A 26,679-nucleotide genomic window follows, 5' to 3' on the forward strand; every position below is an offset into this window, starting at 1 on the left:
TGTGAAACAGAATAAAATGAATAAAAATGAATAAATGCTGCTTAGTGAATAAAAATAGCACTTTCCAAACAGATCACAGTACATTAAATTAGTAATTTTCAACCACTGATCTGTTAAAAAAAAATTACTGCTACTACACCTATGGAACACTTAGTTCATGTAGGAGTACTATTATAAATACTGATGTAAAAATTCTTCCTACAATTTTTCTAGTTTGTTTTGGTTTGATTTTAGGGCCATACTCAGTGGCACTCAGGGATCATTCCTGGATGGGTTTGGGGGGCCTATATGTGGTGCCAGGAATCGAACCAGGGTCGGCAAAATACAAGGCAAACACCCTCCCTGCCAAACTATTTCACGGGACCTAAAAAAGGATTTACTTTTGCCTTCACCTTCCAGAAGCCACTTTTCACTCACTGGCCTGCCAGTGTAAACAGCTGAGAAACAATGATTTAAGTGGCATTCTAGTACAGCTCAGTGCTACTGGGACTAGAGCTGAAGGGACAACAGCTGGGCCAATGGGAAACCATAACTACCCCCACGGCTACCTGGGACCACGGTGAGGAAGGCTTCCATGCTTCTACGCCTGTGGGCCGCAGTGGCAGCCACGCAGCGGTAACTCCCAACATCTCCTCGGCCCACATCATAGATCTGCAGCACCCCAGATGGCAGGGTAGTTATCCTGTAACAAGAGGAAAGACAACTTCATGTTTTGTATGAGATTTCATATTTTAACATACGCACTATCACAAAAAGTAATATCTTAAGCTTCTTAGAGTGCTAGATATAGTTTCTAAGCCCTTTGAACATCTCATCTTGATTCATATCATTCATATCATATCATATCATATCATTCATTCATATCACTATAATTCTCATGTGCTATGTACTTTGTGAAATCCCCCTATTTGCCACACATTCTTATTTGATATTAGAGTTTAGTTGCATAAAACTGGTAGTTAGTGCTTAATATAATTTTTTTCAAAACCTGATTTCTTGTCTACTCATATACTTTTTCCAAATAGCTTTTTGTAAGTTTGAAAAAGAATACTCTGGGGCCAGATCAATAGTGCAACAGACTGTGTGCATGGCGGGGGCTGGGGGGTGTTGGTTGTGATTACCAGCACCACATGGACCCTTGAGCACTGCCAGGAGCGACCTCCAAGGATAAGTCTGAGAGAAGCCCCATCCACCCACCCCAGCACAGTCAAGAGTGAGCCTCACAACGCAAAAAAAAACAAACAAAAACAAAAACAAAAAAAAGAGAGAGAAATAAAGAAAAAGACTTCCTTGAATAATTTCTTCCATCTCAGTGCTTTGCTATTTTAGCAAATGCCTCTTGCCAACTCTGGAACACTACTATGTTACTTTGACAGGATTCTAGTTCTTTTTCTAATGGTTGCGGGGCATCACACCCAGCAGTTTGGGGGATGAGGAGGGATTATGTGTTGCTGGAGATGAAATCTAGGGTCTCATGTGTACATTTCAAAATCCCTGACTCAAGGAAACAAGCTTTAAATAATTGCTACCAAGTTCTTGATCCCTGAATTCTACTCACTTTCAAGCATGTATGTATGCACAAGCATGTGTGTGTGTGTGTGTGTGTGTGTGTGTGTGTGTGAGAGAGAGAGAGAGAGTGTGTGTTTTAGAAGGTAGAGCAACTTTCTGAACACACACACAGGACATCCTTACTCCACGCACTGCTACACCCAGTCAGCAATGAAGATGTAACTGGACTTTCAATCCAAATGTTCAGAAGGTCCCATCATTTGAAAATATATTTGGGAAATAAAGAAAATAGGAAGATAGGCTCTATGCACTCTGATCTGAATTAAAACATACATACACAAACACACACACATACAAAGAATTATGGTCCTTTGTGATTCAATACAAAAATTAAAATAAAATTTGAAAAAATTATGGTCCATATACCAGAGCCTGATGATCTTTGCCTAAGCAAAATGCCTTTAAGAGCCTGTTTATTGGGCTGAAGCGATAGCACAACAGGTAGGGCATTTGCCTTGCACGGGGCCGACCCGGGTTCGATTCCCAGCATCACATATGGTCTCCCAAGCACCGCCAGCAGTAATTAATTCCTGAGTGCAGAGCCAGGAGTAACCCCTGTGCATCATCAGGTGTGACCCAAAAAGGAAAAAAAAAACCTGATTATTGCAATATTGCAATCATTAATGACTCTGAGCTCCAGATGGTCTTTGTCCTCATATAGTCTCATGATAAATCCTTGTTATTCCTTTATCATCTCCAAAGACAAAAGCTGCATCACCTGTCCATTGCTACGGGTAGACTTGTCCGATTTAATTCCCACGTTATGACTGCAGGAGGATGTGACGAAATCTTACATGCAAACCGAGCAACTCCACCCTCTTGGACCTCAGTAGAAACAGGTTGAACTTCAAATGCAGAAATAGCTGTAAGATAAATTTTGACACTTTAAATACACACACTTATTCCATACTATATTTGGAAATAATATAATGCTAGGTATTATAGATGAAACTTGAGCACCAGTAATAAGGCCAATCCATTTCACTAGACAAAGATCACAGAGGACATAATCTGGGAAAATCCACCAAGCAGTTGCCAAACTCAAGGGGTCTGGTCTCTCCCAGAATGAATGAATTCTGGAAAAGAATTATTTTCTGAAAGAATATATTATAATAAACTAATTCTTGAAGGGAGGTTCTCCATAAACTATCTATTGGGGGGGGGTGATCAACAAGACAGAAATAAACAAAATTGGTTTGCAATCATATATCAAGCTGTGTGGCACACTATAATTACATACCAAACTGTGTGGTATGATCAATCATCAAATACTGCTGTATTTCAAAGGAAAGAGAAATTACTAAAGACAGATTTGTCAGGTAAAAACCTAGTTTAAATAACAATGAAGAATCTAGTGGATTTGGGGGCTGCAGCGATAGTCCAGGGTTAGCCTTGCATGCGGCTGATCCCTATTCAATCCCTGGCACCGCACTGTCCCCTGAACATGGAGTGGAACTCCCAGCCAGATATCGGTCAGTAGAAAAACTCTCTTACCCTCCACTCCCCGCAAAAGAATCTACTGGATTTAGGTGAAAGAGAACAAACAGAACATTCCAGGTAGAAGAAAAAAACATGATGGTGAAAGTTTGAAATACACAGCCAGTGTCCACAGCTGTGAGCAAGCAGAACTAACTGTGGAACAGATCAAATTCAGGGTTTGTGGAAAAGGAGAAAATAAAGCAGATTTGTACCATAATGCCAATGAATACTTCCCTAACACACCCTTGAGTGATGGAGTGCTGTGTTACGAGTGGTGTCAGGAGAGTTGGTGACATAGATGGAGTGAAAAAAGAAGAGTCACAAGTCAAGAGAACAACAAGCTGTTTAAACAGCCCTGTCAGTGTGGGTGACGGCGATGAGATAAGTGAGATTCCACAGATGATCTTAACAAAAACAAAGACTTGGTTCTTACAGGACACAGATGTCACCCCGTGTTTGGAACCACACGAAGTTGGCACTGTTGAAGCAGACAGATCAAGAAAGAGGGAAAACAAATGGTGTGACTGATGAGTAAGAGGTAGGAAGGACTCAATCTCTACTTTAGCCTCTAATATTTCCAAAGTGGAAATAAATCTTGGACTGTTGATATTTTTGAGAGAATTCTTTACAATCTGAGGCAGACCTCCAGAAACTGTTATCAGCGTTCATGGTTTTCATTTTTGACACAGCCCAGAGTTTGGTTTAAAAAAAAAAAGAGGATACAGTTACAATAATGTGAGAAGTTATAAAGAAAAACAGAAGGAATATGGTCTGGGTGACACAAGGGTAAAATGTCACAGAAGACATTGGATTTGATTTCATTAACCTGTAAACTGGTTGCAGGTATCTAGAAGTGGAGACAAAGCTAGGGTTTCAGGCTTAAAATAGTCTTAGTAGCTCACATTTCCCAAAATGGATGGTTAAGAGTAAAGCTATACTTCATAAATGTAACATAAAATGAAATCTCCCTTTAGAACAGTGAGCCTCAAAGTACTGTTGCTTGAAGAAGGAGTGGGTTAAAACCATTTTCAGTGAAGGTATGGATGTGTCACTGTATGACCGAGACTTAAACCCGAACGCTTTGTAACTGCTCTCATGGTGATTCAATAAATGAAATTATAAAAAATGAAAAAATAATTTTTATAATATCCATTGCCAAAGACTGCACTTTTCGCGTTTCTTGAGTGTTCTACGGACCACAGAAGTACAAATATGGGAGATATTGCCAACAGTCCTAACGCAAAAGCAGATGTGAGAACACCCCTGTCTTATTAAATGCAAAACCAATGTTACATCTCTTAGCAAAAAAAAAAAAACTGGTTTTTGCTGTGGAAGACGTTGCTTTTCATTAAATTTGTTATGCTAGTAAGTAATGGACCCAATGTTTTCATTTTTAAATAAGTATTTATCAGCAAACATAACCTATATAAACTTAAGTTCTTTGAGGTGCTTGGTAAATTTTAAAAGAATAAAGAGAGTAATTAAAATGCTTGAGATATCTATTCAAAGAATATAAAATTCCACAAGTCAATAGCTTTTCGTTGTTCCCATAATCATATTTTAGGATGCTTTCCTATTATAAGCATCATCATTCTGGATCAAATTAAGGTGCACACACTGAGGAAGGACACTGAAGCTTATGTCAATCTTCACAACATTATCTACTTCACATTCAGACCTCCTGTTTTCTCAAAAATGTGAGCTTGTTTTTCTATATTTAACTTAATCTGTGTCAAATACATTTTTTTCTTCTGTTTTGGGCTAAACCCAGCAGTGCCCAGGCGCTACTCCTGGCTCTGTGCTTGGTGTGAGTCCTGGTGGTACCCAGGGGACCATAAGGGATGTCTAGAATTGAATCAAGTTCAACCACATGCACTTTGCTCACAGAACTATTTCTCCAGTCCCATCCGCTGCATTATTATTTGGGAGAAATTAGTAGTTAGTTTTGAAAATGTTTATTCCTGCTCTATGAAGTATTAATTGCTCCTATTAATCCCATATTCACCTCTCCATTTTTTTTTTTTGGTGGGGGACTTTAGGCCACAACCCAGCAAGGCTCAGGGGTTATTCTTGGATCTGCACGCAGGGATCATGCCTGGTGGGGCTTAGGGAAATATATGAGGTGCCAAGGAACAAACCCAGGTCAGCCTGAACAAGCACCCTACCCACTGTACTATTTCTCCAGGCCCCATAATCACCTTTCAGTATTTAAAGAGTCACCTTAAAATCTTGTTGTCGGGGATGGAGTGATAGCACAGCGGGTAGGGTGTTTGCCTTGCACGCAGCCGACCCAGGTTCGATTCCCAGCATCCGATATGGTCCCCTGAGCACCGCCAGGAGTAATGCCTGAGTGCATGAGCCAGGAATAACCCCTGCGCATCACCGGGTGTGACCCCCCCAAAAAAAATCTTGTTGTCACTGATGAATACAGGATGAACTCACAAATGCCAAGTACAAATTTTATACCTTGTTTTTCCCTCAGCATTTACCTCACCAGACTGAAATATCTAATATAATTTAATGTTTCCTTTTTGAAGCAATAGTTCCTCCAGCCCGATCTATTCGAATGATTTCTTCTTCCATTCACCTAAAAGGAAATCTAATACTCTCCACTTCTAACAATCCTCTCTTCAATTCAGGCCTTTTTATCTTCCTGGGGCTCTTGGGTGATAGTCACTCTTGCCAACAGAGATACAGTCCAGAGGGATCATAATAAACTATAAATCTCATCTGCACTATTATTAATTAGCACCAGCAAAACTATCACCTTATAATTCACTACTCACAGTGATACCTCACCAACTCGGACAACTTGGAGTTCTCTAAACACACCATGGCATTTCCTGAGCACTATCTCATCTCTTATTCCTCAACCATCTTCTTGACAATGAAATCCTATCATTGTTTAAAGTCTACTTTACTCTCCTGTCCTGTGTCACCCTTTTTTCTGCAACTTGTTTGTGATCCTTTTATTCCTGCAATTTCTATACACTGTGGATCTTCCTTGTCACTTATATTCCACAACACTGCAATCTCATATGAACAAACCTCCCTTTTTACTCTGTAAGCTCACTGAAGGTCAGTAATGGGTCATATTCTTTAAAGGATTTCTCAAGGGAGTGAACTGGGAGAGACTCCCCTCCAAAAATAATGCTAAACTGATTTGGGGATTTTTCTCCAATTCCATTAAGTTTTTAGGTATAGTAATCAGAAATGTAAAGAACTGGGCTGGGGAAAAAGTATCGGGGTTAAGGTGCTTGCCCTGGTTTGCTCCTGGGCATCCCATGATCTCCCAAGTGGTGCTGAGTGCAACCCCAAGCACTGGTGGGTATGTTCCAAACCCATTCCCCACCACCTCCCTGCTAAAAAGGAAAAAATGAAAAAAAACCCGGTTCAACCACCAGTGCCTGAGGGTACCACCAGAAGTGACCCCTGAACATAGAACCCGGAGTTAAGCTTCGAGTGTCACCAAGTATGGACCAAAAACAAACAAAACAAAAAAGAGTTTTCCATGTACAAATTCCAGATGTGGGATAAGAAGGTGGCTTTTTTGGTTTCAATTCATCATCCCAAATGATGCCTAATATTTTAGTAGTTTTATTTTAGCACAGCGGGTAGGGCGTTCGCCTTACAAGCGGCCAACATGGCCGACCCGAGTTCGATTCCTCCGCCCCTCTCGGAGAGCCCGGCAAGCTACCGAGAGTATTCGATATGCCAGACACAGTAACAACAAAGTCTCCAATGGAGACGTTACTGGGCCCGCTCGAGCAAATCGACGATCAACGGGAGGGCCTTTACCTTTACCTTTACCTTAAGCAAAATTCTCATCCCTCTACTATTAAAATTTTTCTGTAAAGATTAATAACCCAAGTTAGTGAGGGTTTTCTAGATAAGATTTAAGAAAAAGTATTCTGATTACTGAGAATGAAAACATTCCCTCTATTTCCTTGCATAATTTTCCTCCAACCTCTTGGGCACCAAGTGCTGCTTTTCTAAATTTAACACTTTTCCAGTTACTCAAAAATTCCTGTGACCCTCTCTCTCAACCTTCACTTTGAGCAGCCCGTCATTTCCCAAATACATAATACTCTAACATTCTGTCCTTTTTCATTTCAATTATAAAAACTGATTCAACTGCTCTCCAACTCTAATGTTCTAGACCGTAAAATTCTAAGAGCTAAAAGATAAACTGAGGGCTGGAGCGATAGCCCAGCGGGTAGGGTGTTTGCCTTGCACACGGCTGACCCGGGTTCAATTCCCAGCATCCCATATGGTCCCCTGAGCACTGCCAGGAGTGATTCCTGAGTGCAGAGCCAGGAGTAACCCCTGAGCATCACTGGGTGTGACCCAAAAAGAAAAAAAAAGATAAAACTGATACATCTAGATGATTTTCTAAAGGTATTTATTTTTCTTGGTGTTGGTGGGGAGAAGTTTTATTGCTATTCTGATCACATCACATAATTCCTGCAAGTACACAACACAAAACTAGAAATTCAACTTCCATATGACTCTGCAACACCACTTCTGGAAATGTATCCCAAGGATGCAAAAAAGCACAGTAGAAATGACATCTGCCCCTGTATGCTCATTGTAGCACTCTTCACAATAGCCAGAATCTGGAAACAACCAGTGTGTCCAAAAACAGATGACTGGTTAAAGAAACTGTTTGGAAAGATGAAGGTATGAAATTTTCCTGTAAGTGGAAGGACATAGAGAGTATGGTGCTAAGTGAAATGAGTCAAAAAGAGAGGCAGACATAGAATGACTGCACTCACCTGTGGAATATAAAATACATGAGACTGACACCCAAGGACAGTAAAGACAAGGGCTAGGAAGATTGCTCCATGGTTGGAAGCCTGTCTCATCAGCTGGAATAGAGAAGGGATCACTAAGTCAGTGATGGTCGGAGGGATCGTTTGGGATGGGAGATGTGCTGAAAGTAAAGGGCCAAACAGGATGGCCTCTCAGTATCTGTATTGCAAACCATAATGCTCAAAAGTAGAGAGAGAATAAGAAGGAAACCCTGAATTTGAGGCAGGAGGTGACGTGGGGGTGGCGGGAGGGATACTGGGGACACTAGGGGTAGAAAATGTGCACTGGTGGAGGGACGGGTATGACTAAGTCATTGTATGACTAAACTCGATCATGAAAGTTTGGGACCTGTATCTCACGGTGATTCAACAAATAAAAAAAAATTTTTAAAAGAAAGGGGTTAAGTTCCTCCAGTCTCAAAACTACACACTGCGCACCATGTGAGGCATCCTTCTCAAGCTGCCCTTCCCTCCTCCCTGCCCAAGCTCTGGGAAGGAGCTGCTCCTCCCAGCCGTCACCCTCTGCTCTAAAGCCATGCCTCATACACTGAGCTGTCCATTTGTTTTCCTGTATGCCTATTTCCTAAAACAATGTATATGGCGCTCTACAGCCCTCATTCTTAGCTTTCTTATTCCCTCTTCTCTCCCTTTCCAGAGGCTCTTTCTCTCCTTCTGTACTTCCTTCAAAATCTCTGTTCCACTCTTTCCCCACATTCTGTTTGGGGACTCAAGTCCATTTTATCTTTTCTTTTTCTTTTTGGGAGAGGGTTGCACCCAGCAGTGTGCTCAAGGATCACTCCAGACAGATCTTGGGTGATTCTATGGGTGCTGGGGATCGAACCTGGGTCAACCGTGTGCAAGGCAAGAGCCCTGCCCACTGTACTGTCCCTCTAGTCCCCACTTTCCATTTTTAATTACTTCCATCTATTGTTACTTAGTCCCCAAAACATATCTCAGCTTAAGCATCATCCCCAAGGCATCAGAGCAGTGACTCCAACTGCCATGGGAATTGATAAAAAGTTCTTCCAACTCAAACTTCCCTTGGCCCATTATCATCACCCACTTTTGTGCGCCAGAGTAACACTGAGCTACTCATTAGACCCTGACGCCGCTGACTCTTTCTGCTTATCTGCTCATACTGATCCAACCCCTAAACTCACGTGCCAAATACATTTCACATCCTGCAAGTGCCCTGCCTCTGAACCGCTCCCCTTGCTTTCACCACCCCCACCCCCAGACCTTCCAGAATCCTCTTCCGAACACACCCCAACAGGAAGAGTGCTGCATCGGACTCGAGAGCTTCCGCCTATAAACTCACCAGGTGCTTGAGTCAGCCCATCGTTGCTAAAACTGAAAAGGAGGAGGAAGGAATCTCTCAAAAGCGTCACTCTGATTTTCAACTCTGTGCCAAAGCAACCCTCCTAAGACTTAAGGAGATTCATTTGGCTAAACACTGGGAAATGGATGCATACATACTCACTACAGCAAAAGGATAGCTATAGAAGGGGAAGGGGAGAATGGACAGACAGTCAGCAGGTAGGTCACTTGTCGACCACACGGCTAACCCGGGCTTGATCCCCGCACCCTATATGGTCCCCAAGCCTTGCCAAGAGTGATGCCTGAGCACAAAGCCAGCAATAATCCATAATCCTTCAGCAAAACCCAACCACCCATCCCCACCACCACACCCCCACCACAAAAATACAGGCACGAACACTTTTTATACATATATATGTGTATATATATATATATATATATATATCACGGATCACGGTCCTCCTGTTGTTCATCGATTTGCTTGAGTGGGCCCAGTAACGTCTCCATCGTGAGACTTGTTGTTACTGTGTTTGGCATATCGAATACATCACGGGTAGCTTGCCAGGCTCTGCCGTGCGGGCGAGATGCTCTCGGTAGCTTGCCGGGCTCTCTGAGAGGGGCGGAAGAATCAAACTTGGGTTGGCCATGTTGGCCGCTTGTAAGGCAAATGCCCTACCGCTGTGCTATTGCTCCATCCCATATATATATATATATATATGTATATATATATGTACACACATACATGTGCACACACACATACACACACATAAACACATGGGGTGGACTACCACAGGGGCAGCACTTGGAGACCACCTCCTGGGAATGGGAGAGGGGGCAAGCAATGCGAAGGATGAGGATGTACTCCAGCCTCTTACGCCATCTTCGTAGCACCCCAACTATGTACTTTTAACTTTTTTACACTGACTACATTCAACAAACAGCTAGCTTTCCTTCTTTTTTTTAAATGGGGCACTAGTTTGAGATCTTTTACTCCCCAACCAAACTATACAACAGTTTTTCATGGAAGTTTTTTTAAAGGTGGATATTAAAAATAGATCTAACTTTCATTTCCATGAATTGCACATTAGTATCAACTGCTATCTTTCTAATCACAACATTCATTTTGTCTGTAATTAACTCGGGCTGACAAAAAAAAAATCTCCTAAAAACCAGAGAGCTGACTGGGATCGAGAGATAGTCCAAGGGTGGGTGGGCACACACACCTGAAGTGCCCAGGATTCTGCCCTAGCCCAGCACTCAGGAGCCCCGTGCATCGCTGAGACGTGCCCGGCCCTGCCAGCAGTAAGAGCAGTGCCAGCCGCGGAGCTCAGTGGAGCAGGGCGACCCTGAGCTCTGCACAGAGCTGGAGGCTCCCCTCACAGAGTACAGACAACCGTCTCTCCAGCACAGAAAAGGACTTCGCTCTATTTGAATTTTATCTTTTTTATCTTCATGGAGACTTACAAAACTGCTCATTTTATTTATTTTTTAATTTTATTTTAATGAATCACCGTGAGATACAGTTACAGGCTTACAAACTTTCATGATTACCTTTCAGTCATGCAATGTTTGAGTACCCATCCCTCCACCGGGACTATTCTTCACCACCAACGTTCCCAGTATCCCTCCCGCCAAACCCATCCGTTCCGACCCTCTGCTTCTGTGGCAGGCACATTCCTTCTTACTCTCTCTCTCCTTTTGGGTATTATAAAACTGCTCATTTTCATCTCAGTGGGAAAGTTGTAGACTAACCTAATCTCATTTAAATTTGTTTATTTGGCAAATATTTCTTTGGTAACTGGAACCCCAGTGATGACCAGATAAACAAGGGCTCCTCCCTCAGGAGTGACAGAGAGATGCAGGGTGGGATATCTGAGCAAGCCTGCAGCCACAGAGAAGCAATGAAAGCTGTGAAGGGAAAGCAGAGTAGCATGAACGCACGTAGGAGAGTTTATGACTTCATAGTTTACTGCCAGGCAGCACATACGCACTTCACACATCCTAGCTTATTTAATAGTCACAACTGGCACTGGACATTTCCAGCAGTGTTCCACAGGAACCCTGGAACTTGCCCAATTACTGCAGCCCCAGGCTGTTGCTGAGACCCTACGGGTATCCTCTCAGGAGTGAACTGTCAGGCTCTCCACATGTTCGGGAGAAGATAAAAACTCCCATTTCTAAAAACTTCCAAGCATGCTAATGCTTAGAAGTGCACACGCACTAGAATTCTAACTGTGTGAGAATGTGTGTTAAAACTGGAGGTTTCCACCGTCATTTTACTGAACCTCGTCCAATTTTTCTTGTTATCCTACTGCTGTTCATTTCAACTAGATGTTAAATTTCTTTGTATCCCATGTCAATTTCCATTAAATATAATGTTGTGACTAAAAAAATAAATTGGAGGTTTCCAAAACAGACTTTCAAGCAGAACCAGCTACATCTGGGAGCCTATTAAAAGTAAGAACACATACAGTTCAATCGTATTAATAAGATCTGAAATTTATTCAGGATTTTTGCCACTTTCTTAAATTTTATTTTATTTTTGTAAAGATGTTCACAATAATTCATTACATTTTAATATTCAAACACCAATCCCACCACCACTGCACCTTCCCACTACCATCTTTCGAATGCTTTCACCCCAAACCCCAAACCGTGTCCCCCAAAGCAGAAGCAAAACAATTCTGTATTGCTTGCTATGAGTAATCCACTAAAAATGAGTCACTTAGAGGAAAGTGTGTGAAGATTGTTGCAGTCCATCCTGGAGCCATTAAGCCCTTGTAACTAACATGTTACTACCACGGTTGTTATACCCCATCAAATGTTGTGTGCTGCTCTTAGCACACCAATGTTGTAGAGTATGAGAGGTTGTGCGGCCACATTTGCAGCCAGCACTCCAGGAATCCTTAGGATACGATTAAACAGCAGATTCATTCATGGCTGAAGCTTGTCCAAGCCTGCGAGAGTGGCTGTGAGCATGGCAGTGATTGAGTTTTTGGCTGCCAGGGCTCTGTTCGGGAGGGAAGGGAAACAAACCTGCCCCATTCTGAGCTGTCCGGGTTAAGACAGCCTGGCGAGGGGTCTGGAGGCATCTCTCCAGGGCGTCGTTCTATCTTTTCCCACTCTTTTAAAAAAATCTGTTTTAGTAAGGCACCATGATCTACACAGTTTTTCATAGCTGAGTTTCAGGAATTCAATATTCCAGCACCAATCCCACCACCGTTATCAACCTCCCTCTACCAGCGCCCCAGGTCTGTTCCCCACCCCCCACTCAAGACTGCCATCTTGAGTCTATGGCGCCTTTTAAGTTTGGCTGTCAAAGTTTGAGACTCAAGACTTTAGTACTGTTGACTCTGGGAGTGGCTATTTAGCGCTGCCTGACACCACTGAGGAACCTGAGTCCCACTGACCCTGCTCCTGTTGCTTCTCCCCACCCCTCCATTTGATGTGTCTCCTTCCCCTCCTTATACTCCAGGGCCAAGGACAATCTAGGCACTCCCCTTTAAACCACTGCAATCCTTCATCCAGTTATTCTAAATACCACATATAAATGATGTCATTGGATTAAATATTTTTTAAAAAATCAAGTCTGGAGGCTAGACGGAATTCCAGGGATTAAAGACACTTGCCATGCCTTGGTCCACCCTGGTACAGTTCCCAGCATTGCACATGGTCCAATGAGCAACAGTGGGTGTGGTCCACCCAAGTACAAACAAAAGTAGATTTTAATATGACATACAAGTGGTCAAAAGGTACATTAAGAAAAATGCTCTTCATCGCCACTCCTCAGGAAAATGCAAATCACAGCAAGATATTATCTCACATCAGTGAGACCAGCACATATCACAAAGAACAAAACAACCAGTGTTGGTGGGATGTGGGGGAAAAGGGACCCTCGTTCACTACTGGTGGAAATGCCAACTGGTCCAACCTTTCTGAATAGCAACTTGGTCAATCTTCAAAAAACTAGGAATTGAGCTCCTTTGGCCCCGCAATTCCAATTCTTGGAATCTACTCCCGAATCCCAAAACATCTGCAGTCCTACATTCACTGCAGTACTAAATAGTCAAAATCTAAAAACAACCCAAATGCCCAAGAAAAAATGATTAGATAAAAACAACAACAACAGAGCTGGAGTGATAGCACAGTGGGTAGGGCATTTACCTTGTACGCGGCCGAACCAGGTTCGATTCCCAGCATCCCATATGGTCTCCCAAGCACCACCAGTAGTAATTCCTCAGTGAATAGCCAGGTGTAACCCCTGTGCATCACCAGGTGTGACCCAAAAAGCAAAAAACAAAAACAAAAACAAACAACAAAACCCCTGTGGTACATATATCAACAAAATACTACTCAGTAGTAGCAGGTATTGGGGGGTGGGCGGAGAGAGACAGAGTGTGTGCAGTAAAACAAACACACAAGGACACTCAGGGTGGGGACAGTTCAGAGGTTCTGAGAGACCAGAGAGGGAGTGCAGGGATTAAAGATTCGCCTCTGAGCTACCCTAGGCCCAGCTTTTTCTTCTTTCCCGCTAAACCAGAACATGTGACGTTTTACCTCAAGGCACAGAATGTAGAGAAACAAATGACCTTCACATTTTTAATACACAACTTTTAATATGGATAGTAATAAGACATCTGATGAGAAAAATATGTCCTCTTTCTCAATGTGAAATATTAGGGAACAAAATTACAAAAAGACAAATGAATCCAGGGAATCATAGGATTATGTATGGTAATTCCTCTCCCTCCCTCCCCCGGGTCTACTTCTATCTTATTTTTCTCTAAAAACACCTCATTGCAGTGGTCTGGGATATGGCTCAAGTGGCAGGGCTCATGCCTAGCTCGCGTGAGGTTCTGGGTTCATCCAGGACCCTCCAGGCACCACTGGAAGTGAACCAGATTTGATAAAAATGTAATTACATTGTGGGAGGGATACTGGGACTGGTGGTGGTAGAGAATGGGCACTGGTGGAGGGATGGATATTCGATCATTGTATAACTGAAACCCAAGCACAAAAACTTGTAAGTCTACAACTGTACCTCATGGTGTTTCACTAATAAAAATTTAAGGAAAAAAAATATGTACTATCAGGTAGTGGAGAAAGAGTTGCTCCACTACCTGATTTTTTAAAAAAAAATTTCTCTCCCTCTAAGTGCTCTGAACTTCTTGGACGAGACTATCACCTGTGATCTATGGATGTTTGGTCTCTCCCCAACCAGTATGGTCAAATCAAAATTTTTAAGAGAAAGAATATCTGAAGAGAAACCACTTTACAATAAAAAAATTAAACTGTAGTTTCTATCAAAGCTTAGAAGTGCTAGAAAAGCATAAAAATATGATCTATGAACTAGGTTTTCCTGTAAGTAAGCATTTGTATTTTGACTTTTGTTTAACATTTCGTGTTGTGGCCACAACTAGTTTTATTCAGGGATGACTCTTGGGCTCAGGGATTGCTCCTGGAGGTGCTCACGGGACAAACTGCCACACTGGGCATCAAGACCAGCCAGGGTAAGGAACTAGCAAGACAAGTACTTTTTCCCCTACTCTCAGGCCCCTATTTTATTTTTTTAAATGGTGCTTTTGAAGGAGTGGAAAAGTGTCATTTACAATGTTAGTCCCCACCAAAAACTTTCATTTAACAACTATTTTTAGCATTTCTAAACACTTTGAATCTACTTAAGTGCCAAACACTTTGTGTCTCTATGCAAATTTTATCTTTCTCCTCGCTGCAGGCTTTGATTATCTAGGTTAGGAATGATTTTACAAGTCTACAGCCTTGTGAAATCTGATCTCCTCTGCCCACCAGTCAAGCTAAAAGAAACCCAGAGCTCTACAAGAAGTCTTTAAGCAGAGCTGTTAAGAGACCAGAGCTCTATAAACTAGGCAGAAACAAGGTCTCAAACACATGCGCAGTCTTCAAAAGCAACTCTGCAAACACAATAAATGGGAGTGCCTATTTTATGTGTGACTTCTTCCTCTTCACCCATCCACTTAGTCACTTGTTTGTATGATTTATGGTTCAAAGAAAGAAAAAGGACCTAAGATGCCAAGAGGAAAATGTTTCCCAAAGTTTTATTTTATTTTATTTGGGGGGGGGGTATCACACCCAGCGATGCACAGGGGTTACTCCTGGCTCTACACTCAGGAATGACTCCTGGTGGTGCTCAGGGGACCATATGGGATGCTGGGATTCGAACCCAGGTCAGCCGTGTGCAAGGCAAACGCCCTACCCGCTGTGCTATCACTCCAGCCCCCCAAACTTTTATTCGACCGGAAAGCAATATAGATATATATGGGCTTCTACAAAGGAAATGTAAGGTGATAATACTAAACATGTCATTCAGACTTCTAAGAATGAATGAATGAATGAATGAAATGAATGAAACTTCAATGCATGACACAGTAACTCTGGGCTGGGGGATAGGGGTTAAGGGGCACATGTCCAGCACCATGCCTCCAGTCTCTGGCAAAGCTGGACAGAGCCCTGGACTCTGCCTCGCCCCAGCATAACATGAGGAAATAAATAATAGTAATGATGGTGATTACGATGATGAAGATACATAATTTTAAAGCCAACTAAAATTATGGATACCCAGTCTAAAATAAACAAACCATCCAACAAGTGAAAATACAGTTACAATAATAACCTAAGAAAAGAATTTTCTTTTTAAAATTGCATTTTAAATATTAGTTCAGGAACCGGAGAGATAGTAAAGGGGTTAAAGTGTTTGCTCACCCCACTTAGATCACAGCACCTAAGTGCTTCCCAGAGCACTATAAGGCAGAATCCCTGAGTCCAGAGTCCAAAAAAATCACTGGGTTGCTCCAGTAGGAAAAAAAATACAAATATTTGTTCAGGGCCAACATGCTTTTCATGCAGGTGGACTGGATTAAATCGCTGGCACCACATGGTCCCTGACCAGGAGTGACCCTTAAGGATCCCCCCCCCCCATCAAAATATGATTATCTTTTCACTAAACAGAAACACTTGAGTCTCTGGGAAGGCTGACGCAGAGCTCACATGCCTGGCTCTAATGGATAAGCCGGGGTTCTGAGGTCTTCAACTGCTCAAGGGCTGTCAGTGGCAGTGGGTCACTGGGTGGTACAAGGGTGCCCTGGAGCAGGAACAGGACCCTCCAGCACCCCTGCCAGCTCCCCATCTCCTGTGCTCAGGCAGCTCCGGAGAGTTTAGAGCAGCTCATCAAGAACGGGAAGCCTCTGTCTGACGTTCTGCAGTCCATATCCCCAGGGCCTGCAGTCTCAGAAAGACGCCTGTCCGTGAATCCAGGGCACTGTCTTTTCAACTGTGCATTTGTCTGCTCCAAGCTTCTCTCACCAAAACACAGCTGTCGTTTCTCGCTTTATCAAGACTGATTCACTTGGAGACTTTGTGCTTGACGACTGACACGCAACTGAACAGAAAATTAACAGAAAGCAAGTAACGGAAGCATTAAGATAGCAGACACCGCACTGACTGAGCGAAAACCCAACCAAAGCTGCACATTTCCTACAGAAGCTATCCACTGTACCTGTAAGACTAGGCTAGAAGCTGCTCGTATTTTTCTTTCTGCTTGTTTTTTTTTAAGTTATTTTACGGGGGGAGGGGGGAAGAATGTTTAATAAAAATAACATAAAAATGAGATGACCGTCTTGGATGCCAACCCTGTATTTTAAAACTGTGCTGAGTTCTATACAACTGATTGTTCTTTTTGATTTGGGGGCCACACCCTCCTTAGTCTGTGCTCAAGGATCACCCCTGGCAGTGCTCAGACAACCATATGCAGTATCAGAGATTTGAACCAGGGTCTGAGCATTTATGGGGCTGGCGCGATAGCAGCGGGTAGGGCATTTGCCTTACACGCTGCCAACACGGCCAACTCGAGTTTGATTCCTCCGCCCCTCTTGGAGAGCCCGGCAAGCTACCGAGAGTATCTCGCCCGTATGGCAAATCCTGGCAAGCTACCCGTGATGTATTCTATATGCCGACCGCAGTAACGAGTCTCACAATGTTACTGGGCCCACTCAAGCAAATCGATGAACGACGCGAGGACAGTGACAGTGACAGTGACAGCCCTACCCACTAAACCTCTCTCTAGCTACTCTCTAAAATGGGCTTATTATCCTGATTTCCAGTGAGCATACTACCCTGCCTGATTCCATGATAATTCTGACAATTACTTTTGTTTTCCAAACGGAATATTTAGATGAAATATGTGTTCAAATAAACATAAACAAAATGAAAGCCAGGATTTTTCTAACAAAGTTGGGAACTGGGGACTTCTGGGAACAGAGCCTGTGGCTGGGCAATGATTTGAGGGGCTGTGGGTTTGGGAGGAGCAGAGCCTGAGCTCGTGCCCACTGCCTCATCTCTGCCAGCCGGTGCACCAGAACCTTCCACACTTCAAGAAATAGCTCTGGGACACAGCACCCTCACAGACTCCCCTGGTATCTGCCTGTTACGTTCATCTCAAAAGACGCCGTTAACTACCCCCTGAGATGTGTGGGCTTCCTTGCTGGTCTATTAGTCCTGTCTAGCCAGCACCAGGCGGCCCACGATCACTTGGGCTGAAAAGAGTGGCAGAGTGGCAGAGTCCTTCAAGTCAATTCCACTCAGCTGGGCCAGGAAGTTTCTAATCCTCCAATGTACTCAAGTTTCCAGCCCTGATCCCATCTATTGCCCTGGAACACAACTTCCTTTAGATCAGAAAACATGCCTTATCTGTGTGTCGCAAGAGGTCACAGCATGAGCTGCATACGGCAGGCACTCGGTCGCAGTCTGAGCGAAAACAGTGAACCTCCTTTTCCTCCAAACAAAAGGAAACTCTTCCCCTGAAAAGACTTACTTTGCTTTCGGCCACCAGACCCTGCAGCATACGGTGAATGTTCGCATCACTTTCTGCTGGCAGTTCAGTCCCAAATAAGGTGAACAACAAGTCTAATGAAGCTACTTTAGCTCTGATTATTGAACTTTTATAATCCCCAGGTGGTCTCCCATCCAACTACTAACCAGGCCCGACCCTGCTTAGCTTCTGAGATCAAAAGAGATTGGGCGTATTCAGGGTGGTACAGCCGTGGAACTTTCGGGCTGCGGCGATAGCACAGCAGGTAGGGCATCTGCCTTGCACGCAGCCGACCCGGGGTTCGATTCCTCCATCCCTCTGGGAGAGCCTGGCAAGTTACCCAGAGTATCCCACCCACACGGCAGGGCCTGGCAAGATCCCCGTGATGTATTTGATATGCCAAAAACGGTAACAACAAGTCTCACAATTGAGACGTTACTGGTGCTCACTCGAGCAAATCGTTGAACAATGGGAGAACAATCCTACAGGACAGAGCTACAGTGCTACTGAACTTTTATAGTCCTTAAAATAACTACATTATTACGGGGAGTGTGGGGGGAAGCTAATCAGAATATGCTAGATAAAAAAAATGATATCATACTATATAGTACTGACAATCTTTTAAAGCTAGCTCAACTACTGAGTCCCACTCTTACAATTTTAATTTTAAATGAAATACTAACACATTACCCCAAACCCTTTTTTTTCAGACTTGCAAAAAGTCTGCACGTAAGGAAATCTGGGTCTAACAGATTCACACTGGCTGAACATTGCTGCAAAGAGAGTGTATCAAGAAGATGTGAGTCTATGTGACCATGGCGGGGGGATTTAAATATTAAAATAATTTAAATAATTATACTGACCATCTAGAAACATGAGGCACAGTAAACCTGCCCCACAGACACCTCAGTCCAGGCCTTTTGCCTGGTCTAGAAGACTAGAACAGGGAATTTTGTTTGTTGGAAGAATAGCTAAGTTGTTACAATAAAACATATTATCAGCATGTAATGTAACAGGCCAACTGAAGAAAGTCAATCACAAAAATAAACACTTTATGGCTTCCTCCTATATGGAAGATAAAGAAATAAAATGAATGAACAAACAAAAAAAAGAAAAAGAAAGGTACGAATTTGCTGTTCTCCTTCAAAAATATGAAAAAAATTTCCAAACTAGGTTTCAAGTATCCTTTTCCCAGCTCATCCATCAATGGAGTATATTCCGTTTTCAGTGGCTCTGTCAATGACATAGCAGTGGCCAGCTGGGGACAGAGAAACCTTTTCAAAGGAATCTGGTCTCCTCCTGATCTTGGCTCACTCACGGTCCTTCACATGCAATCTTGGGCCATCATCTCCCTAGAGGTGGTGCCATCCATTGCACATGCCCTTTGCGGGGGAAGAAGTTACAGGTGTGTTTCCTAAGCATCATACCTGAGCTCCTGAGTTGGAGTACAAATGGGTCTCAGTGACAGGAGTATCACCTGAGGATTAAGGCTTGTACTCTTTCCAAGCCCAGTATAAGTGAGCAGGAGACCTATCTGTCAAACACAACTCTAAATGGGCCATAAATCTAAATGTGAAGCACAAAATAAACTTTAAGAAAGGATTGTAAAAAATAAATCTTTGTGACTTTGGGTTAAGCAAAGAGTTCCTAGATATGACACGAAAAACAATCCATGTAAGAAAATAATGAAAAAAAGTGGACTTGATAAAAAAATAACCTGCTTTGGTGGAGGAAAAAGAACTCAAAAAATGAAACCACAAGTCAAAAACTGGGAGGAAAATTACAAATCACATATCTGACAAAGTATATATCCAGAATATATAAAGAAACATCAAAACTCAGTAATTAGAAGACTTGAATTTTTTATTTTTTTATTTTGTTTTTTTGGGGTCACATCAGCTATGCTCATGGGTTACTCTTGGTTCTGCACTCAGGAATCACTCCTGGCAGGGCTTGGGGGACCATATGGGATGTACAGGGCTGGAACCTGGGTCAGCCTGTGTAAGTCAAGCACCCTCTCCAACCCCAACATGCTATTTTAAAAATAGGCCAAAGATTTTAGAATATATAATGATGGCAACAAAACACATAAAAATGCAATTAAGTGCATTAGTCACGACATAGGAAAATGCAAATTAAAACCACAGAGAACCCCCTTAAAAATCATCAGAACAGATCCAGAGAAAAACACTGACAATACCAGTGCTGATGAGAAATCAGAGCAAGTAGAACTCTCGTGCATGCTGCAAACTGATGATTCCACTTTGGAAAATGATTTGGGAGTTTCTTATAAAGTTTATCGCACAATCAGCAAAATGTTTATGCATGAAATATGAAAGCTTACATTCACACATAACCTGCAAAATAAAGTTCACAAGTTTTATTCATAATCACCAAAAACTGAGCGCGAGGGTGGCAGCTGGGTGGTACAGTTAGTCTCGCATGTATGGAGACCTGTGCTGAATTGCCAGGATGGCAATGAAACTAGCGCAACATAACACCCCAAGCTGTAAGCAACAAATACATTCTTCAACCTCTGAACGGAAAACTATAGTAAATCTGTACAAGAGAAAAACTACCCCGCAGTAAAAAGAAGTAAATTCCTGAGATATGCCCAAGACACTCAAACTTTTGAGACACTAAAATTTACCTACTACATTATGCTAAGTGAAAGAAGAACAAAAAGACTACATACCAACTAATACCATTTATACAAAAGTTTAGAAAATACACAATACAGAGGCGGCTCAAAGTTAGGGATGACTATACAAGGCAACACATGAGAATGTTTTCTGTGCTTTTCATTTTGGGGGTGTCTATGCCATACTGAGGGTTCTTGGGGCTACCCTGAGTTCTGTGGCAGGAGTTCAGCCTGGGATCAGCGCTGTTCCAGACAACAGCCTGAGCCCCTCTGCTCTCTGGCCCAGCACCAGAGTGTTTTACAGAGAGAAAACTCTTCTGTACACTGGCATGGTGATGGTTACACAGCCATATCCCTGTCAAAACTCATATAATGATGACCTCAGAAAGAATTTTAGGGGCTGGAGTGATAGCACAGCGGGTAGGGCATTTGTCTTGCATGTGGCCGACCTGGGTTTGATGCCCAGCATCCTATAATATGGTCCCCTGAGCACCACCAGGAGTAATTCCTGAGTGCAGAGAAAGGAGTAACCCCTGTGTATCACTGAGTGTGATCCAAAAAGAAAAAATAAATAGAATTTTACTGTATGCAAATTACCAAAAAAAATGAAAATGTCAAAAGGCCATGTTCCTCACAAAGCAGACAAAAGCTTTTACACTCTCTAAACACTCCTAATTTAAAAAAAAATCAGTAAGACCAGAACACAGGCAATTTTCATTTGTTTTTGTTCTCAGGAATTATATTCCCCTGCGGTGCTCAGAGGATCAGACCATGCACAGGATCAAATTTAGCCTCTCACGTGCAAAACCCTTTGAGTCATGGCCAACGCCCCAGCACACAGGTAGCCAGTCCTGCAGGCCATTACCTCCAGCAGGGTCCCAAAAAGAAACAGGACCCCTCTCACTGCCCCAGGCACTGCTCCAGCCAGTCTGTCTCAGGAACCCTGGAGCACCTGCTTGCTGCTCCTCTCCTGGCCCTGGGGACCAGGAGGCTAGAGACAACTCGCTACAGTCGTCACTTCCTTCATCCGGAGTGGATCTAGCATCACATCAGTTTAACAGTAACCTGGAAACTATGAAAGGCTGAAACTAGCCTGACATTCACTTTAGAAAGTGTCCACAACTCTATTCTAAAAGGCAGAAATGAAGCACGTTCCAGAGAGGCAGGTGTGACTACACGCAGCCGGTGAAGCCTCCAGTGCTGAAACAGTCGAAGGGACACCTCCGGGAATGAATGTGTGCATACATGAATGTGTGCATACACGCCGGCACTGCCTCTTGGCACAGCAGCTGTGGAGGGGTCTCTGTGCATGTGCTCGAGTGGGACCCGCAGGCACGCACACAGCACCATGCCCAGGCGCTAGCCCCTCTCTGCCCTGCTCCCACACATGGAGTTTGAGCCCTAGTGAGAGGTCTCAGAACACTCATCCTGACAGACCCCATGAGGCAAGGCTTGGAATTATGGGAATCTGCCCTCAAGTCGACTGGTTCGATCCAAGAGAATCTCACATTTTTGAGAGAGGCCTTGGAGTCACATCTGACCAAACCCGTTGAACTTGGGAGAACTTTTAAAGAATTAAAACTCCACCATCGGGGGTTGGAGTGATAGCACAGCAGGTAGGACATTTGCCTTGGATGCAGCTGACCCATGTTCGATTCCCAGAATCCCATAGGATCCCCTGAGCACCGCCAGTAGTGACTCCTGAGTGCAGAGCCAGGAGGAACCCCTGAGCATCGCCAGGTGTGACCCAAAAAGAAAAAAGAAATTAGACAAAACTGCACCATCAGATGCTAAAATTAAGGTATAACATTTTCCATGCAGGCCAGTGCCCCATTCATTCTGAAGTGGAGTTGCAGCTACTGCACTAACTGGAGATTTGCAATATGGGACTCACAACTTCTCCTGGGACCCTCACCTGCGGCCACAGCAGTTCCCTGCAGCCTTGCTTCCAAAACTTTTCTGTACCGATGGTACCCCACCTCCAGTTTCCTTCCTGTAAAATCTCAGCATGCTGAAAGTTGCGTGTTTGCGGGCTCTCTGGACGGCTCTTTCTCACCGCCTGCCATTCAGTGCTCTTGAGCCCTGCATGTGGCCTGGATCAGGATGGCTGTTCTCTCTCTCAAGCTTGAGCTGCTCTCGCTCTGACTCTGATCTCTCTCTCCTGGGCCTACAGTCTTAGTTTATATAGCAATCACGTAAGGCGGTGACACAAAGGTGGGTTGGTAAAGGTAAAGGTAAAGGCCCTCCCGTTGATCAACGATTTGCTCGAGCGGGCCCAGTAACGTCTCCATTGGAGACTTTGTTGTTACTGTGTCTGGCATATCGAATACTCTCGGTAGCTTGCCGGGCTCTCCGAGAGGGGCGGAGGAATCGAACTCGGGTCGGCCATGTTGGCCGCTTGTAAGGCAAACGCCCTACCCGCTGTGCTATCGCTCCAGCCCTTAACATTAATATTAACAAAGAGAGGTAAGACCACTCCTCCAGGAGATTAACTCAAGGATAAAATCTCATCTAAGGAGATTACTCCAGATCGCTCAAGGGTGGGATCCCAACAAGGGTGTGTTCTTCGCTCAGTTAGTAATCTATTTAAATAGTTGTAATAAATCTACTTCTAATATTTCTAGCAATGTCATTCTGTATGAGCACAGTAAGAGATATAAACTTAGTTTGGTTCTTCCTCAGAACATCTCACTATACATTCTGCAGTCCTCAGGCCAGGTTAATCTTCCTAGCCCCAGCAGGGTCCTACTCTCGTCGCTAATTTTGGATCATGACAGCATTTGTCCAGGATCATGTCCTCAACTTATAGTTGAGTATTGTGGCACTTTGACCTGTTCCATTTCAGTGCCAAAGTAGCTCACAGCTTGCCCTGGGTCCATAGGATGAGTGTTCTGAGACCTCTCACTAGGGCTCAAGGGACTGAATGGACCTGCTTTTGGGGTGCTAGGAACTAAGGGCAACTGAGTCAAGAAAGCAGATGCCCAGGAGTAAATATTATTCGGAGTCAATCAACTCCCAAGTTACAAAGCATAATATTAACTGTCTTCCTGTGCCAATACAGAAAGGACATTGCTTTAAGGTAAACTATTCAAAAGACATAAGGAGAGGAGAAAGGCAATATTAACTTATAATACAAGTTCAGTGCCCTGGGATGGGTGTGACCCGATAAACATAAGCTACCTGAGGAAGGACAAAACAGTGTTATCCTCCCCATCCCCCAACAAGCCACAGGTTTGGGGGACAAGAGCATAGATATACTTCAAGTATATGTGGCTACATATACTCTAACAAAGTGAGCGGTTATGGGAGAAATCTAAAGATGAGATTAGCACTGTAGCATTGTCCTCCCGTTATTCACTGATTTGCTCAAGCGGGTACCAGTAACGTCTCACAACAAATTATGAGACTTGTTGTTACTATTTTTGGCATATTGAATACACCATGGAGAGCTTGCCAGGCTCTGCTGTGCAGGAGAGATACTTTCGGTAGCTTGCAGAGCTCTCTGAGAGGGGCGGAGGAATCGAACCCAGGTTGGCTGCATGCAAGGCAAACCCCTGTGCTATCGCTCCAGCCCAAAAATGAGATTAGGAACAAAATTTAAAAAAATCACACAGCTGAACACATCAGACAGGAACAAAACATCAACAGGAAAAATCCAAGGCTGGAGATGCAGCTCAATGGGAAACCTGGGTTCAATCCCAAATATCAGGTGGTTCCTTGAACAAAGCCAGGGGCAGCACCCAAGCACTGAGCCCTGAGTACTCTTCAGCACTACTGGGTAGGAACCAAAACAAACAAAAGAGTTTTCTGTAACTGTTAAGTATCACTAAATTACTACTAATGCTTCCTGATTTCCATTTTTAAATAAAACGAGATAAAAACAAATCGCTACTCTGTTTACCTTTGATCTCCTCCAACTGCAACTCAATCTTTCCTTTAAAAAGTTGTTTTTGAAAATAATCAGTCACCAGATGGTACTCTCCTAATGTAGCCGGAGTGCTGCTGGTGTGAGAGGAGAATCCGATCTCACTTTGAAAGATGTCCCCAACTGGGACTTTTCCTCTTCTCAAATTATCTGTCTTCTCGGCATCAGTGTGTGGCCACAGCAGCGCCTGGGACATGCTAATGCGTTTATCAAGTGATTATGCTTGGCCTCACTGCTGGCAGAGACTAGCAGGAAATGGTACAGAAAAAAAACATGCACAGTAAGCCACATTAACCAGCTTCAAAGCTGCTCGACTTGTGTGGCTGCTATGAATTCAAGGGGAAGAGAAAAAGCACGGCTGCTTTGTCTTTGGGGACCGCTTCCCTCTCAGCCATTTGCCAAGTGATTGCCTTCTATTGCCTAATCCAAGAGATGCCTTTTCTTATGCCTTGTTGCCATTCCATAAAGAATTAGTTCTGCTTAATAGCTCAACTGTGCAGGAAGAACATTCCATGCAATTTTACACTTTGCATCAGTCGGAGAAACAGAAGGATCAGGAAAGCATTAACAGCGGACTGAGGTTTTGTAACAAAATTCACATCACCTAGCAACTTTATCCGTGTAGAAATTTGTAATGAGGAACAAATAATCACAAAATCCATCAAAATTATAACAGAAACGTTTCTACTAACATTACTTTTGTTCTTCCAAATGCTTGTTTCAAAGACTCTTACACAACGGAAGAGCACAGTATATTTAGTTACTGACTGACACATTACAATACTCTTTTCCCATTATTTTATATATCGATTCTTCAGATTATCAACGTCCTGCTCCCCCTTTTTCTTCCAAACACCCTGACATTCATGGTGAATATTAAGTGCTTGTTATGCAACATAATTAAAGTTTATAAATATAGTTATATTTTATTCCATCAATTAGTTTGTTGCATCCCAGTTATAAACTGGGAATCAATAATCATGAAAAGTCTGGATATCTCTTTTATCTTCTAGTAGCTATTAAAAAGGGGCTGGAGCGATAGCACAGTGCTAGGGCGTTTGCCTTGCACATAGCTGGCCAGGCCGAACCGGGTTCAATTCCTCCATCCCTCTCGGAGAGCCCGGCAAGCTACCGAGAGTATCTCGCCTGCATGGCAAAGCCTGGCAAGCTATCCATGACGTATTCGATATGCCAAACACAGTAACAACAAGTCTCATGATGGAGACGTTACTGGGCCCGCTTGAGCAAATCGATGAACAACGGGAGGACAGTGACAGTGACAGCTATTAAATACCAAGAGCATTTGAGGACAGGGAAAAAAATGTAGGTATACACACATGACCACAAATCAGAGGACCTTGCTAAAGGAAAGTCATAGGGGCCAGAGTGATAGCACAGTGGAGAGGGCTGCCTTGCACGCAGACAACCTGGGTTGGATCCTCATCATCCCATATGGTCCCCTGAGCACCACCAGGAGTCACTCCTCAGTACAGAGCCAGGAGTGACCCCTGAGCATCGTTGGGTGTGACTCAGAAAGACAAAAATAAATAAAGTGAATTCATAAAGAGGAACTTGAGTCCCAAGCTATTTGCCTGTAGCCTAATGAAGTCTTTTGATAATATTGTACCTCACTTTTATTTATTATGTTGACTACACATCCCTCCAGGGAGAAGAGGAAATTATCCCATTACTGCCTTATACGCAGGAGTTTGTTCAATACTCAAGAATAGCTTGAAAGACAAATAACATCACCTTCACTAAAAGGTAGGAGAAAAACATTCCAAGAGGTTGATCTATTTGGGCAGGGTCAGAGATATTATAAAGAGTGGAGCCAAGAGTCCAATGCCCAAACCCCCCCCAGGCAGCCTCACCCCACCCTGGCCCCTTTTTAAACATTTCCTGAGCTGTAGTCCCAGTGGTGAGTCCATGGATGTGCCGCAAACCTTTACCAGAGTGACACTAGTTTGTGCCCTGGAGCCAAGTCTCTGGAGGAAACACACACTCCTGCACAGAAGAAAGGAAGTTTCTTCTACTCCAACTTCACCTCCTTTTAATCTTCCTATACAAGCACTACACTGTAGCACTGTCCTCCCGT

At 43.4% G+C, this 26,679-nt stretch overlaps 1 protein-coding gene across 1 annotated transcript in view; it reads right to left on the reverse strand.

Annotated features, from left to right (window-relative positions):
• Positions 1 to 26,679, reverse strand: part of PRTG (protogenin) — a 170,128-nt gene that overhangs the window by 113,361 nt on the left and 30,088 nt on the right. Inside the window, exons 3-4 of the mRNA XM_056115327.1 lie at positions 2,288 to 2,432; positions 549 to 682 (exon numbers count right to left, since the gene is read on the reverse strand). Of these exons, the coding sequence (XP_055971302.1) occupies positions 549 to 682; positions 2,288 to 2,432 (279 nt within the window). The remainder of the gene's footprint in view (positions 1 to 548; positions 683 to 2,287; positions 2,433 to 26,679) is intronic.

The sequence above is a fragment of the Sorex fumeus genome, unplaced genomic scaffold, assembly GCF_029834395.1.
Source record: "Sorex fumeus unplaced genomic scaffold, SorFum_2.1 ptg000029l, whole genome shotgun sequence".
In the NCBI taxonomy this organism is placed as follows: domain Eukaryota; kingdom Metazoa; phylum Chordata; class Mammalia; order Eulipotyphla; family Soricidae; genus Sorex; species Sorex fumeus.